Below are 16,561 nucleotides of genomic sequence, written 5' to 3'. Positions count from 1 at the left end.
TTGTTGTTTTTTAAGATGCACCTTGAGGCATAAATCCTTGGACTCAGCCAAGAGAAGGAATGGGGTCAAAATGGTTGGTGCACAAAAGTGGGCTCCAGGAGCCCGGCCCCAGCTCTTGAGCAGTAGGGTTGTGAGGTCTACATGCTGGGGTGGCCACTGCCTCCCACGTGAGCCTGCAGGAGGCAGGCCGGTCCTCCCAGGTGGATCTGATGTTTCACGTCCAAGGACTAAGTCTTGCTCTCCTGGGCACCCTCCCAGCAATGCCCTGTAGATATGGATGCTCTGGAGCCAAGGTGGGGTTGCGGGGGAGGGGGTTCGGGGCTGTCTTGTCTGGCTGAGAAGTTGTCGCCTACACAAACGAGCCCCATTCAGGAGGCCTCCACTCACCTCGCCTTGCGTCCTGGCTGAGAGAAAGAGGCCCGTTTCCTCCGGACAAAGGCACTTTCTGCTCAGCCAAGCCCCAGGGGTCTGCATCTGCCCGCGGGGCTTCTTTCCAGTTAGCCAGGGGGCACTGCGTAGGCCCTCCAGGCCCTGGCAGTATGGCCAGGCACGGCTTCAGGAGGCTCCTGACGCCCAGGGGGTTAGGTCTTCCCCAGCATCCTTTGGGGCCACCCTTGAGCAGCCCTCCGAGGCTTGGGAAGAAGCTGAGTTCTGGGAGGACGGCCGGGTAAGGGTTTTCTTTGAATAGAATCCATTCCTGTCCAGTCAACAAATATTTGAGGCTCTACCAGATGCCAAGGCCTGCTCTAGCTCTGGAAATAGGCGGAACAGGACAGACGAGGTCCTGTCTGTGGAGCTGGCATTCTGGTGTGGGAAACATCAGGGAACAAGTTAAATAAAGTAAACAAGACCATTTTCCAGGGAGTGCTATGAGGAAAATAAGACACACAATGGCCTGAGGAGTGGGGGAGGGGCGGCTAGTGTGCAATTCATACCTGAGAGGAGCCTCTTCAAGAAGGGGAGACTCAAATGACAGGAAGGAGGAGTCATGCCAACATTTCGGAAGAACGTTCCGGGGAGCCAGCACAGCAAAGTGAAGCACCCGGGAGGCTGGGAGACACCAGGCTCTGCAAAGAGCATAGCTGGGAGCCAAGAAGAGTCTGAGGAGTAAGAAGAGGTGAGGGCCAAAGTATGCAGGCCTTGTGGCCAGGTTGAGACATCACCCGTCTTCTTCCGCTTGCAGTGGGAGGTCACAGGAAGTTGAAGCAGGTGAGTGACACGATCCCAGCACATGTTTAACGGGTAACTCAGGCTGCTTCGTGGAGCACGCTTGGGGGAGGGGGGAGGCAAGGAGGACAGCGGGGACACTAGTTAGAGGCTGCTGCAATGGTCCAGGCGAGAGAGCATGGTGGCTGGAGCCCGGATATCTGTGGAGAGATGGAGAGAAGGGATGAATTGGGGATACAGGTTTGGAATTATTGCTGGCGCTTCCTCCAAAAGAAGCCGGGCCCTGGGCCCCCAGACAAGGCCGGAAGCAGCCTTGTCACTGTTCTCCTGCTTGCACTGAATGAGAGCTGGCCCTGCCAGGGCACTGAGACCCTGCCCGGCAGACCCCCATACCACCCTTAGACTCAGGGACCCCCACATGAGAGGACCCCCTTCATGCCTTCCTTTGGCTCCTCCCTTCCCTTGGAGTGAGGAGCTTATAAGGACAAGGAATTTCCTGCTCAAACAACCCTGAGGCAGCTGCCTGGGCCTACATGGGTCATGTTACCAGGCACTTGGCAGTGTGCACACCCCTGGTCCAAGAGGAGATGGGAGGGGCGGGGGCAATTTTCGGTATGGGCAGTATGGGAGCCCTGTGCTGGGAATCCACACCCACCTGACTGAGGAACCTTCTGGTGGGGGGTGGCCCAAGGAGCGGATCACAGTGCTCCCCGGCTAAAAGCTGGTCGGCAAAAGCCTGTGAGATAGGTTCTCCCCCTCACGTGGAGTGGCCTTGGCCACAGACCCAGCTCCATCTTTGGATACAGCCTTATCTAGGCCCCTCCCTGGTGATCCCTGCACTCCAGCCGGGCAAACATCTTGTCCTTTGTTACCAGAACATGCCATGCACTCAGAGCCTCTCCACCTTTGCACCTGCCGTTCTGTCCACCTATCCTTCTGGCTAATTCCTGTTCACCCTTCTAAGTGCAGCTCAAAGGTCCACTGTTACAGGAAGCCCTCCCTGACCTCCTTGGTCAGCTCAGGCTGCCCTAACAAAATACCACAAGCTGGGTGGCTTAAATAACCGACATTAATTTTCTCCCAGTTCTGGAGGCTGGAAGTGTGAGGTCCATGTGCCAGGATGGTTGGGTTTCGGTGAGGGCTCTGTTCTCTGAGCTGCAGACACCGCCTTCTCCCTGTGTCCTCACACGGTGCCAGTGCATGTGCCCTCGGGGCAGGGCAGGTAGGGGTGGGGGGGAGCTCTCCCTCTCTTCTCCTCGAAAGGCTACCAATCCTATCAGATTAGGACACCACTCTTATGACCGACCTCATTTAACCTTAATTACCTCGTTAACAAAAAACTGTCTCTGGATACAATCGCATTGGGGGGTTAGGACTTCAACATATGAATGGGGGGGGGGCACACAGTTTAGCCCATAGCACCTCCCCAAACAAAATTTGTTGAGACCTCCTCCAGAGCCCCACATTCACCAGGGCAGGGTGTCCCCTTGTCAGTCACACAGTGCATCCGTCCTTCATCCCCATGTGAGTCTCCTAAGAGACCTTGGGTGAGTTCACGGATGACATCCCTCTGCCCAGGCCCAACCCTGCTCTTTCGGTGACACCTGCTCTGCGAGGAGGCCCTTCTCTCCCAGCAGAGTGAGAGGGCAGAGGCCGGTTCTCACTCAGCTCTGGGCACTAAGCACCTTGCTCAGAGCTGGCCTTGCGGGGAGAATTCTGGTTCTGCTGTGGAAGGACCTGTGACCCTGGGTGTGGGCCCCCTTGGGTGCCTCTTTCACCCCCACACACCCCCATTCACAAGGCCTGCTCCCAATGCTGCCCCAGCCCGGGGAGCCTCTGAGGTTTCCTCCCATCCTAAGAGGAGACGCGCCTGCTGTAAACCCCGGCAGGAAACCAGGTGTAGACGCTGGGAACCGGAGACTTCCAGGAGCCTTGGCTTTGCTCCTCCCCTGGGACTGCCATTATGCCTAGCAATGCGGAAAAACTGAAAACCCCACTCCGGGTTTCCCTGCAGGCTCCACAGGTGCCGGTGTACACATGGGCCCTGCATCTGGCCGAGAGAGCCGCTCCCCGGCTCCCACAGGTTACGTCTTTGATGTATCTAGTTTTACTCCCTGTCCAAAAATATCAAGCTAAAAATATTTTGTGTCTGAGGTCTGGGCTGAAAAAATGAAGCAGTGGGGTCATTAATCACTGGAAATATATTGAATAGGAACTTGATTAAAGCACAAATTGCTTCTTTACTGTGACCACAGTGGAAACCAGGCCGTGTGTTTGGAGCTGGCCCTGAGGGCTCCTGGGAGGGCTGTGGCGCCTAGCCAAGCCTGGAAGGCCCGCTGCCTGGGAGGGGGTCTTGAAAGCCCAGGCGGGCACTTCTCAGGCAGGCCCACCTCCAATGGACACCCAAGCAGCATCAGACTTGAGAGCGCGAAGTCGAAAGGGTGGGAGGAAAGGGGGGCGGTAGTGGCGGGAGAGACTTTCGGCCCCATGAGGCCCCCTGCGAGCCCTCCGGTCCCCACGATCCCCACACAGAATGCGCGAGGCTCCACGAGGCTGGGGAGGCGCGCAGCCTAAAACCCCTTCAGCGGGCAGCAGTGAGGGCGGAGGTGGCGCAGCGGCCAGAGGGCAGCTGCCCTGGCCGCCTTGCTCCCCAAGATTTCGGGGAACTCCGCGCCCTGCAAACCACCCAGCCAGGTTCTCCCAGTAGGTGCTCCCTCGACACCTCTGCTCCCGCCTCGGAGCCCACCTAAGTAGGGATTTGGAGAGAAGTCAACGGATTCCAACCCCGTTGACAGCCAGCCCGCTTCGGGAACCCCGTTCCGGAGGCAAGTTCGCCTCCCCCCTTCAGAGCGCTCCCCCTCGTCCCGGTACCCCAGCCCCGGAATCCAGCTCCGCCCGTCGTACAGGAACAAATTGGCGGCCCCGCACGGGGTAGCCGAGCCAGCCCCGCGCGCTTAGCAACCCCAGCGCTCCGGCTAGGAGAAATAATTAAAAAGTTTTCCAGCCCAGGCGGTCAGACCGGACAAGTCCATCAGGCTCCCCGGCCGCGGCCGCCTCCCCTTCCCTCTGCTCCCCGCGGGGTCCTAGTGCCCGGCCCTGCGGAGCCCGTGAAACCCCAAGTACTGCCAGAGGCAGCGCGGGGGAGAGGTCCTTCCCCACGGAATCGGGGGGGGGGGGGGTCGCCTGGCGATCAGAGATAAAGACGCTAAATCACCGCGCTCCGGGCCTCTCCACGCGGTGGTGTGCGCTGGGCCGTATCTTCAAAACTGCCTCCCACCCCCACCCCCACCCCGGCTCCTTCTCCACGCCGCCGCCGCCTTCCAGAAACCCCGATCCCGGACAAGACTGGTTCTAGCTTTTAAAGCCAGCCGGCGCCACGGTAGCTCGGAGACCGAGACTTGCACTCCGCCAACCCCGTGCGCGGCGGCTGGGTGCTGCTGGAATCCCGGCCTTGAGCTGGAAGTGGGTGTCTTGGGGAGGCTAGAGAAGGGGGGCCCGCCACCGACCACGTGTGCGCGGGGGGCGACAACTCGGCCGAGGGTGGAGCACCGCGCGCGGGTCACGGTTCTGCTCGCGGCTCAGGGGCCAGTGGGCGTTGCGTCGCGGCCTCTCCCGCCGGGGCGCAGCACTCCAGCCCCACTCACCGTCTTCCCCTGCAGGCAGGCCCTAAGACCCAGGAGGCGCCGCTCGTCGTCGCCGATAGTCGGACACTAGAGGGCGACAGCTGCCCCGATATAAATGCGGGACCCCGCGCGGGCCTGGCCATTCGCGACCCGGAGCTGCGCGGGCGCAAGCAAGTAGGGGCTCCCGGTGGGCTGCGGCAGCATTGGTGCCCCGCGCCGCCTGGAGGCCGCCGAGGCTCGCCATGCCGGGAGGACTCTAGCTCCCCCATGGAGTCGGCCGACTTCTACGAGGCGGAGCCGCGGACCCCGATGAGCAGCCACCTTCAGAGCCCCCAGCACGCGCCCAGCAGCGCCGCCTTCGGCTTCCTCCGGGGCGCGGGCCCCGCGCAGCCCCCCGCCCCACCTGCCGCCCAGGAGCCGCTGGGCGGCATCTGCGAACACGAGACGTCCATCGACATCAGCGCCTACATCGACCCGGCCGCCTTCAACGACGAGTTCCTGGCCGACCTGTTCCAGCACAGCCGGCAGCAGGAGAAGGCCAAGGCGGCCGCGGCCCCGGTGGGAGGCGGCGGCAGCGACTTTGACTACCCGGGCGCCCTGGTGGGACCCGGAGGCGCTGTTATGCCCGGGGGGACGCACGGCCCCCCTCCCAGCTACGGCTGCTCGGCCGCCGGCTATCTGGACGGCAGGCTGGAGCCCCTGTACGAGCGCGTCGGGGCGCCAGCACTGCGGCCGCTAGTGATCAAGCAGGAGCCGCGCGAGGAGGACGAGGCGAAGCAGCTGGCACTGGCCGGCCTCTTCCCCTACCAACCGCCGCCACCACCGCCACCGCACCCGCACCCGCCCCCCGCGCCCCTGGCTGCCCCGCACCTGCAGTTCCAGATCGCGCACTGCGGCCAGACCACCATGCACCTGCAGCCCGGCCACCCCACGCCGCCGCCCACGCCCGTGCCCAGCCCGCACCCAGCGCCCGCGCTCGGCGCCGCTGGCCTGCCGGGCCCCGGCGGCGCGCTCAAAGGGCTGGCCGCTGCGCACCCAGATCTCCGCGCGGGCGGCGGCGGCGGCGGAGGCGGCGGCGCGGGCAAAGCCAAGAAGTCGGTGGACAAGAACAGCAACGAGTACCGGGTGCGGCGGGAGCGCAACAACATCGCGGTGCGCAAGAGCCGGGACAAGGCCAAGCAGCGCAACGTGGAGACGCAGCAGAAGGTGCTGGAGCTGACCAGTGACAATGACCGCCTGCGCAAGCGGGTGGAACAACTGAGCCGCGAACTCGACACTCTGCGGGGCATCTTCCGCCAGCTGCCCGAGAGCTCCCTGGTCAAGGCCATGGGCAACTGCGCGTGAGGCGCGCCACAGCGGGACCGCCCTGGGCCGACCCCCGGCTGGGACCCAGGGAGTATTTTTCGGGTCTCCGGATCTCAAGACTGCCCAAGCCACGCATGCCAGGACTAGGAGATTCCGATGCCGCCTGAAAGCCTGGACTGTCGCGCGTGCCCCTTGCCTTCTTCTGCGCGGGACACGGTGCGTCTAAGATAAAGGGTCAGGCAGTAGTTTCTCCCTGTAAGAGAGAAGTTCCCCCGGGGGCCAAGCCGGGAGCCTGGCAACTCTAGTATTAAGGAATAACCTTGTGCCTTGGAAATGCAAACTCACTGCTCTGATTCCTACCAAGTAGGGGGAGCGAATATGTGCCTTGTCATTTTATTTTGGAGGTTCCTGCCTTGGTCCCAAGGCTGCAAGGCTGCAGCAAGCCCCCCCCCCCCCCCCCCCCCCCGTGAGAGAGGAGGGGTGCAGGCTTCCGGCTGGAGGAAGAAGGTTCAGGGAGCAGAGATCCTATAAGCCAGTCCCAGCTGCTCCTCAGCTCCTTGTCCTTGGAGAGGAGGAAACAGGGATCTGGGCTTTGTGAACCTAAGGCTGTTCCCCTTGTTCTACATGAAGGTGGAGGGTCCCTAGTTCCTCGTCTCTAACCTCCCAGCCTACAACAGACTGGGCTTCCAGGGCAGAACTCCCTGAATGGGAGTCACCATGTGACCAGTGGGAGACCTCACCCCCAGTCAGACCAGAAAGCGAGGCGTGGATTGGCTGTAAGGACAAATGTACATGGGAGAGGGGGCCTGGTGGAAGAAGGGAGCCTACAAATGGTCTGGGGGTTGGGAGAGGGGTGAAGGGACTCTGGGACCATCAACCATGTCTGTACTGTATGTTGCCAGCATTGCCATACAAACATGAAGCACAGTCCGCCCATCCCAGAGGGACCCGAGTTATGAGAAGCTTTCCAAATATTTTGCTTTATCAGCCGATATCAACATTTGTATCTGGCCTCTCTGTGTCCCAGTGGTGCCTTGTGCAATGTGAATGTGCATGTCTATGCTAAACCACCATTTTCTTTGGTTTTTGTTTTGTTTTGGTTTTGCTCAGATACTTGCCAAAATGAGACTCTTCGTCAGCAGCTGCAGGGAGGGTCTGCGGCTCTCTTTCCTTTTGGCTTTGGGATTGCTTTTGCTCCCGGAGGAACCAAAGAGGCAAGATGGGCTTCCCCTTTCCCCTCAGCTTGCCCTGGGGGGGGGGTGGGGTGGCTGTGGACCTTGGTCCCCTCTGGCCCCAAGCTGCCCACAGGCTTGTCCCCCACAGAGGCCTGGCTCCGGGTCTGGGGAGGGAGGCGGCCTCCAGCCAGCACACAGATCGCGGGCTTGGGAGCAGAGGACAGCTGGGTTCTCTTCTTCGGAGGAGAACGTAGAGTTTCATGCTAGATGTTTTATGTGTTATATCTATAATATAAACATATCAAAGTAAATGTTGGTGTGTTTTTTAAAACCAGAAAGCTGCTTCCACGGTTTTCTGTGGGCCAGGTCACATTTGTAAATAATCACAGCATATGTTCTGGCTGAGATCCTGAGTTCCATTCACTCTGTACCCATCCTGAGCCCCTCTGTGCATTAAAGGGGCGACTTCTCCCAACCAAGGCAAATAAATGGCAGAAAGAGGACAAGGCTCCAAGCTGAGCATGCCAGAGCCTGAAGAGCATCTCCTGGTCGGAGACTGTTGTTTTTTTTTTTTGGGGGGGGGGGGGGCAGGGGGCTCATGGGACCTTGGTGTGGCCTCTCATGGCCCTTGGGAAGAAGAGAGACTCGGAGAGGGAGCCCCCTGCCTGAAGTCGCCGCAGCCTCTTTGGGACTCAGGCAGGCCTTGTGCCGCAGCTTCAGGCTCCAGGAGCCCTTGGGCCACACTCACTTCCAAACTCGCACAGCAGCCTCGCCCACACCTGCCTTTGCCACAGCAGGACCCTGGGTGGGCAGGGAGAGGCCTCAAGCTGTAGGACCGCCCCCCCTCCCCACTTGCTCTGGGCCACGTGGCTCCACCAGCCTTCCACACCTTCCCTGCCCAGCCCACCCAGAGAGCCGGCCCACGGCAGGCCTGCAGTTGGGTGTCCGGCCCTTCCCCACGCACCACCCAGCAAGGAGCCAGCCCAACATCCATGCTGCCCACTGTGTCCACCCTGCATCAAGCCCCCCACCTGGACAACTGCCCCCAGGAGGACAGGCACCCCGGCACCCTCTTAGCAGCAGTGATAGCCGGCCGAGGGAAGGGTGCACCTCCATGCCTGAAAGAGCAAGGCCTGAGGGGAAGGACCCCAGGAGGCTAGCAGGCTTTCCGAGTTGACTCTTTCTGAGGGCAGAAGGCAAAACACCTCTTACCTTGTATTTCCCACCCGCCCCCAGAGTGTTCACTGGAGCAGCGGATAGTATATGCCATTGTGGGCTGCGACCGTTTCAAGAAATTACACATTCTTCTTGAACTCTGAGTGCTTTAGGTGTACCTGGCTGTGTGGTTAATGGAGGTGACCTGCCCCCTTCCCACTCCCACTTTCTGTCTTGTGTCTTGCCGCCTCCTCACCCGTGGCCGCCCTTGGCAGAGGAAAGGTTATGAGCCCAACGAGGAGGCGGCGGCGGCCTGCCCTGCTGCCTGGGAACCAGGGAGGCAGAGCCCCACCGCCTGCCTAGAGGCCTGGGGCAGGCCACGGCTTGCTAGGCCCCAGCAAACCCTCTCTGAGTTCAGTGCTAATTCCAGTTTTTCTTGTTTGAGGGGGCCAAGCCTTGGCTTCCCCCTTTGCCCCCAGAACAGATCCCAGAATGAGTGGGGGAAGGGCACTCCTCCTCCCCTCCCTCCTCCCCGTCCCCTCCCACAGTCCCATCTCCAGGGATTTCCTCTTTCAAAGCTGTCAGCTCGTGAGAGGGCACCCGTCCTACTGCAGAGCCTTAGGTCCAGGGCAGGCTTTGTTGGGGACAAGATGTCGGGGCCCCTGGGTGGCCCCCAATTGATAGAGCAGCCTGTGGGGGGCTGGGGGCAGCATGGGGGGAACCCATGCTCTGTGCTCAGCCAGGGAGGCCCTTGAGGAGAGCCACTCTCCAGCATCCACTGCTTCCTGCAAACCCCACCCCCACCCCCACACAGAGCACACACAGTTCCCCTCCTGACTTCAGCCTCATGAAGAACTACTCCCAAGAGTCGGGCACCAAACACACCCCAAGTATTTATTGGATGCCAACTGTATACCAGGGCCTGTGCCTAGGACGAGGCACTCAGCTGGGAACAAGCGGACGCGGCTCCTACTCTTGAGGATCTCATAGCCTTGTGACATCCAGATGTGCTTTAAGGGTGATAAGTGAAATAAGGGGTGTGTGTGTATGTGTCGGGGGGGGGGCGGGGGCTCAAAGTGTGAATCGAGGCACCAGGGAAGGCTTCCTGGAGGTAGCAGCCTTAACCCAATGCGGCCATGGACCCAGTGCCTCTGCCTGGCACTCTCCCATGAGAGTTAGCAGGGACCTCACCCCCTCGGTGGGCCACCAGAGCCTGGTGTCCACGGAGAGCGCGGTCCCGGGGAGCCAGCCTCCAGGGAAGGAGCGAGGGCAGAAGGGGGAAAGGGAGGCGCTCCTCTGCTGCCAGGTGCCTCCTGGTGGTTTAGGTTGTCACGAATGCTACCCTTATCTCTTGGATCTCCTGGGAATCTGTGAACATGGCATTGGGCCCTGACACCTGTGATGAGCCATTGGGACTGGTGAGGAGTATCTGCCCCTCCCAGGTCTCCCGCCCCCTCCTTCCCAGGCAGAAACCTGCCGGGCCTCCTCCACGAGCAGCTGATTTCATGGGAGGGGATGGGGCAGTGGGGAGAGGAAGAGGGAGGCCACGCCTGGTGCGGGCCAAGAGGGGGCAGAAACCCCAACCTTGCTCAGCCAGAAGGCCTCCGTCCAGGCACTCACAGGCCTCCTGCAGACATGAGCAGGGTCTGGGCAGAGGGGATATCCCATCTGGTTCTTTCCTATGCTGATGGGTAGGGGTAGGCCTTTCCCTTATTTTCTATTTAAATTAAACTAAACCACTAGGACCTTTGAAAGAGTTTCCTTGTCTCTGCCATCTCTCAACCGCCCCCCCCCCTTCTTCCCTCCTCCATACCCCTCTCCATGGATGGAGCATTTGACGTAAGCAGAGACATAGGAAAGATACCAATTCACTATCAAAGCATCCTAGCCCCATCCCAGAACAATTAAAAAGCCAGATGGAATCTCTGGGAAATCGGCATTAATAACGCGAACAATCTGTGCAGGCCGGCAGGGACCCAGGAGCCTCGGGCGGGGGCGGGGGGGGGGGGTGGAGGGGGAGGGGAGCAGTCAGAGGTGCTGGAGCATGAGCTCGCTGCGTTGTGGTCAGCCTGGGGGGATGAGGCCATCGCGGGGTCTGCCTAGGTCTGTCCTCAACTGGGCTTTCCCCTGCAGCCCCTGGAAGGCCCTCTGTGCATCCTGGATCCTGGTCGCTGCAGACAGAGCCAAATAAATGTGGAACCCATTACTCAGGCAGCCACAGCCTTGGCCAGCCCCATTCTGGCACCCAAGAGCTTTGCTTTCCTTTACTTTGTTTTTATTTATTATTTTTTTTAGCCTTCTAGCCCCACCCACTGGGAACAGGCCTCCCTGGGTCTTAGCTTCTACAATGCCCTTTCTCTTCATTCGCTGTGCCTAAGCCATACCTGAGAACAGCAGAAGATGGTATTGGGGACACTGTGGGGCCTGCACCCTGAGGCTCCCGTTAGATTTCAGAGTGGTGGGCACTTGTGGCAAGACCAGCCGAGCTCTCTGAAGCCAGCATGATTGCTAGAGGAGCAGGGCCCAGAGGTCCGTACTGCCTGGCTGCCTTGAGGGGCCCAGAGGGGGCTCAGCCAAGACCACAGGAAAGACTCTTTTGCTGTTCTGGGCCTTGTTCTAGGTAGAGCTAAGAAACCAGGTTCTTCCATAGCCCCATTTTTCAGACCGTGGTCTGGAGGTCTGCCTGAGATGGACTTAAAGATGTAGTTTTCTTATATCCAACAAGTTGGGACAGGAATTGGATTGTTTTAAAAACAAGCTTTGTGATTCTTACATACCCAAAGAGTCATTTTCTGACCTTCAGTCCTCCGTCTCCTTGTCCCCGCTCTTCACCCTCACCCTCGGCCTCCCTGGAAACTGTTCTCCCCAAGGTCACCATGAGCTCCTGGAGCCAAATCACATGAACTCCCCGGGGGCCCTGCTTGCCTGCCTCCTGCTGAATTTGGCCCCAAAGGACGTGCAGTGTCTGGCCCACGGCAAGTCTGCAACACGTGTGTGAACGCATGGATCTCTCTGCAACTCATCTCTCTCCTCCTTTAAGAACCATCCCCTGCCTCTCCTTCCCACTCAAGGGTTCATTAGATTGGCCAGAGGTGCACCAAGCAGGGGCTTGAAGGACCAGGGTCACCATTGTGGAAGGAACACAAGAGCACCCGAAGTAAGGCTCATTCTACATGCGTCATGGCTTCTACAAATTTAACTTTTTAATGCAAGAATCCTAAGAAAGGTAACCAATCTGGTTCTAGATCACCCTCAACACCTCTGTGTGATTTGTTTACTACCAGAAACAACGTCTAGCCAGGCCCCAACGAGATGGCCATGCTCTGGGGGAGAGCGTGCCGGAAGGAGGTGGGATTTCCAGGAGAGGGGAGCGGTCCAGGAGAGGCAGCGCAGTGCGCCGAAGGCTGCTGGCTGGAGCCGCTCCCAGGCGGGGGGCAGCTGCGATCACGTGTCTCTGCTGTGACGATCTCTCAGGGTTGTGCTCTCCGGGATGACTGACAAAGTCTTTATTGAGGGACTGTGGCCCAGGGGTGGGAACACCAGTGGCCAAATGTGGTGGCCTAGGACCAGGACACGTCACCCAGGGGCCCAGATAGGTCTTCAAAGGAACCATCAAGCCTTCCAGATCCCAAGATATTTCTGCTCCTTGGCAAGTGGCAGCCAATCTTTCCCCAGAAAGAACGCCTCTCCTTCCCAAGCAGCCACTGGCCTCACAGAGCCCCCACCTCCTCCTCCAACCTCCCGAGCGCTCTCCCTGGTGCCCCCCCAGGAACCCCTGCTGCTCTGGCTGGTGAAGACACGTGGCTGGTGACGCGGCCTTTTCTTCAGGCTTTCGGCACTGGTCTCAGTTGGACGTGGAAGCACCGTCTCTGCCCATGAGTGGGGGTAAGGGAGTGTCAGGGATGGGGCACCTGCCCCAGAGGAAGCCGCTGTGACCTTCAACATCAGGTTAGGACCCGTCTGAAGTGGCCTTGATGATTTACAATTTGCAAACACATTTTATTTGATTCCTCAGTTTTGCTAGAGCAATTACAGTGACTAAGCATGACAAATCGCTCCCAACACCGTGTCTCTGCGCTCTTAGGAAATGTGTTTGCTTCATTATTTTAGCCTGGTACAGTAACATTTTAAAAATAGACTCATTCACTGTACTCGGAGGCAATTTGTTCTACATTTTCCCACTAATTTGATTTTAATCTGATATTTAAAATTCGTGTGACCACATTCCCACTGGTTTATAGGAAATAAGCCCGACCTGGCAGCAGTTTACTAGTAATTGGCCTTAACCCAGGAGTCCACGGGTCGAAGGACTTACCCCAGAACAATTGGAAGGCACTGGTACCTGGAATGCTTAAGACTATGTCTAATTCAGCAATGCAAGTGCCACTTGCCTATAGGCTAAAGGCCACCGCTGCTCTCCTGCAGAGCCCGGCTCATAGTAGGCCAGCAACCACTGTCAAGCAGACACATCAAGCCCAGATGCCCTAGCGTGGTTACATGCTTGAGATGTGCACTGAGCTGGGCTCTGGAAGGGGACAATTGGCTCACAGGGGATAAACAGAAGTTTCCTCTTTCTCCCATGGTCAGGATGGCCCACCTCCCACGGGTCATGAAACACTGGTACCAGGTGACTCCTGGCTGTGCCTCTTACTAAGTCTGTGGCCCTCACACAAGTCTCTTCAGCTCTCTGAGCTTCCGTTTCCTTTTATGCAAAATGTATGCAAAACTAGTACATGTCATCAAGTTGTTGTGAAAGGTAAACTGGCAAAGCTTGTGAGACACTTGGCTCTAGCTAATGAGATTGTCATTGCTGTGGGTTGGGGCAAGAGGCAGAGTGGGAGGGGGTGGCCACCTAGGTCCCTGCGAACTTCCCTGGAAGGAGACGGCCGTCTGAATAATTTAGGGCAAAATCCAATACCCAGAATAATCAAGTTACTAAAGTCATTTTAATGTTGCTTAGAAATTTTCTTTCCAGGATGTCTTTCATCTGCTTAAAAGGCACTTAATGAGCTCCTCCTGGATGCAGAGTCCTCTTGCCACTAACCTTGAAGGCTGAGTCTGAGGTCAAACCCTCCTTCACTGCTCTCGGCAGAGCTAGAAGGGTGCCCATGTACTTGTTGCAGGAAAAGATTCCTGGCACAAGTGCAGAATCCTAGGTGACGACTCCTGTTAACAAGAACAAGTATTCTCACTGGGCACCAGCCTCCCCAAATCCTGGGACGCCCTCCTTTTTGGACCCCATGGGCCTCTCTAATAACTTCTCTATTTGGGAAGCTGGGACCTCAGCATATAGGGTTGCCCTGCCCTCCCTTGCTAGTGGCAGGGGAGCAGAAGAATATGCTTTGTGTGTCCAGGGGACACCTCCTCCTGCCCCCTTGCCTCTCCGTCCCCTACTAGGTCATCTCAGTACTTGGCCAAACAGCTGGTTCCCATGTGCCTGACCTAGCTCAAGCCCAGAAAGGAAGGAGGGAGACAGCCCTCTGCCCTCTCCCCGACAGGACTCCCACATAGGGAAGCTCCTGGGGTTCTGGAGGAGTAAGGGGGTGGGGGTCACAGAGACAGGTGGGAGGAGGCTTTGGCCAAGCCTCCCCAGAGCTAGGATCACCGACAGGAAATTGCTCCAGAAACCTACCCAGCTTTTCCCTCTGCTGCCAGGAATGCCACCTTGAGAGTTACTCGAGTTAATGAGCAAACCCCTTAGGAAAGGAAGGAGGGCAGCTCTTGGACACCCCCACCTCACGGCTCAAGCACAGGAAACAATTGGATGCCACTTGTCAAGGGAGGGCAGCAGGTGAGAAGAGGGTCCAGGAGGCCTTAAGTCACTGGCCCCTCCCTAGCCACGCCAGCTGGGCTGATGCAGGGCGGCAGAAAGGAGAGAGAACAGGCCTGGGCCGTGGGCGACCCCGAGGGGAGAGCGGCACCGTGTGGGTGCAGGCACAGATGCAGGAGCATACTGTGAGTGTATAATCTTGGGGCCGAAGGAGCTTTCGGGCCCAAGAGGGGCGAAGGGTCCTCTAGAGCAATTCCCAAGTTCACCAAGGCCCGATTGACCTCTCCTTGAGAAGCAATCTCGTTGGAGAAAGGTGGAGGCCTGTGAGTCATGGGCTGGGCCCCTGAGCCAGGGGAGGTGGGGACAATGGCTCTCAGCCCGAAATGTGTCAGAGGCGAGATGAGCATCTTGAGTGATGTGCACTTGGTATAATTATGTGGGACAGTGCTGCCCGGGGTGTGTGTGAGCCGCATTAGAAAGAAGAGCAAACCGCCTGGTCCCCTACTCACCGTGTGGCACCCAGGCTCACCAGAGGCCCAGCTGCTCACCATGGAGCTGGTCTGCCAGGACCATGATAAGACCAAGGTGGGGGCAGGATCAGCACCTGGACCCCCACATGCTGTGTCCAGCGGGAGAGCTGAACCTTCTCCACTCCCAAATCCACACGGGAGAGTGAAATGCTCATGTTTTCCTAAGACTCTCATCATTGACTTGACTCCATGACACCCTCCCCCTCTCCCACTTCTACCCAACATTCCTCAACTTAATTTACTTTCGTTTTTAATTTTTAAAATTAAATCAACTGCATGCTGTTTCGAACATCTTTGAGAATTGCAGAAATTGGAATGGCATGTCAGAGACACTTTTTGGGAGCCCACATGCTCCTCTCTCCCCCATCTGTACTCCTCATGGGCTGGGAGGTCAAGTGCAGTTGGCCATCCCTTTCTGCTTTTCCCACGAGACAAGAAACTGGGACTGGTACCCACATAGCACAGTGGTTTGGCGGGCCTGCTGCTGGGGCTGGGAAAATCTGGCTCATGCTGGAGGGCCAGGGTGGACCAGGGCCTCCATGAGGCTCTACCGTGGAGCTGCTCACAGCACCCAGGCCCAATGTTGGTTACATAGGGCTGGGCCTGCATTTCCACCCACTGGGGGTGTGAGACCATGTATGTCCTCACCTCACCACACACCTGCTGTGTGATCAGGCACAGGTTTGGCAGTCTCTCTGTTTGAGCATGTCTGAAAGGTGTGCCAGGATTCCCAGAGGCAAGATGATGAATGGGTGTCCCTCCAGAACAGAACAACCACAAGAACCTGATCCCAGGACGAGTCACACTGAGGAAGACCAGGACCAGGTCACCTGGCAGCAGGAGGGGAGTCTGAGTCAAAAACAAAATACCTGCCTGCCAGCCAGGTCACTCTCCCACCCAAGAGCGCTCAGGGTTGAGAGCCAGAGGGCTGCAGAACCAAGGGCTGGATGATTCCCCTCCTTTCTCTGGAGTCCAGCTTCTAAATCCTTGCCATCTGGTTGTAGGTGATGTTGGTGAGCTAGACAATGAGAGACATCAGAGCTCCTTGGCCCATATTGAGGCCTGGGGTTGAAGGTGGTGTTGGTATCATCAAGCCTTCTTCAGTTATGGCCAAGGGACACTCTAGCATCACCTTCTCTTTCAGATCCCCCACCCAGCCATAACCAGACCATATCAGCCAGCTGGTCGTAAGTCTCCACCACAGACCTCTGACAGCCCAGACCAGAGTCCAGTAATGGGAAGACCAGGGTCAGAGGAGAGAAGGGGCACAGCATATGGGTGTCCCGTTAGTATCACATCAGGGTAGAACACAGGACTTTCTCACTCCACCTGCCCATGCTACTGCATCCCAGTTAACTCTGGCGGGACCCTGGAGAATGGCATTCTGCAACCTCCCAGTGACAGGTCAGTAAGGCCTGTGGGAGAGACGAAGGAACAGGAAGATGCAGCCATGGTCATCTCAAGGCTGCCCAAATGGTGCTTTAGAAGGCAGGGGGGAACTGCAGAGGCAGGAAACAGACAAGAGTTGATTTTCCATCTTTTTCTTGTGTCCTTTGTTTGCTACATTAAACTTGGTATTTTACAACATCATGGCCACTGGCCAAGGGCAGCCTGAGTCCAGAGTCTCCCATGAGTATTTTTTTGAGCTCCGAATTGTCTGAAACATGGAGTTATATCAGCAAAGGAAAACTAACCATTAAACGGTTCAGTGCATGCCTTCATTTGTTGATTGAAAATTCTTACATATTAATCTTTAAAACATTGCCTCTGCTCCATTTCTTCTTTCCTCTCCTTCAGGGACAATATTAACATATGTCAGAACTTCTCTTCCTCTTT

The 16,561-nt window shown here is 57.8% G+C and overlaps 1 protein-coding gene across 1 annotated transcript; it reads left to right on the top strand.

Moving 5' to 3' along the window:
- Nucleotides 1-4,945: 4,945 nt before the first annotated feature.
- Nucleotides 4,946-7,624, top strand: CEBPA (CCAAT enhancer binding protein alpha). The gene has a single exon (XM_079759846.1). The coding sequence runs from the start codon at nucleotides 5,058-5,060 to the stop codon at nucleotides 6,132-6,134; it is 1,077 nt and encodes a 358-aa protein (XP_079615972.1). The 5' UTR covers nucleotides 4,946-5,057; the 3' UTR covers nucleotides 6,135-7,624.
- Nucleotides 7,625-16,561: the final 8,937 nt, after the last annotated feature.

The sequence above is a fragment of the Cnephaeus nilssonii genome (assembly GCF_951640355.1).
Source record: "Cnephaeus nilssonii genome assembly, chromosome: 20".
NCBI lineage: Eukaryota > Metazoa > Chordata > Mammalia > Chiroptera > Vespertilionidae > Cnephaeus > Cnephaeus nilssonii.
The sequence above is the reverse complement of the archived record's forward strand: the minus strand, read 5'-3'. Positions and strand labels throughout refer to the sequence as shown.

Coding starts and splice junctions, on each gene's coding strand:
- CEBPA (XM_079759846.1), top strand. CDS start 5,058: ATGGAGTCGGCCGACTTCTACGAGGCGGAGCCGCGGACCCCGATGAGC.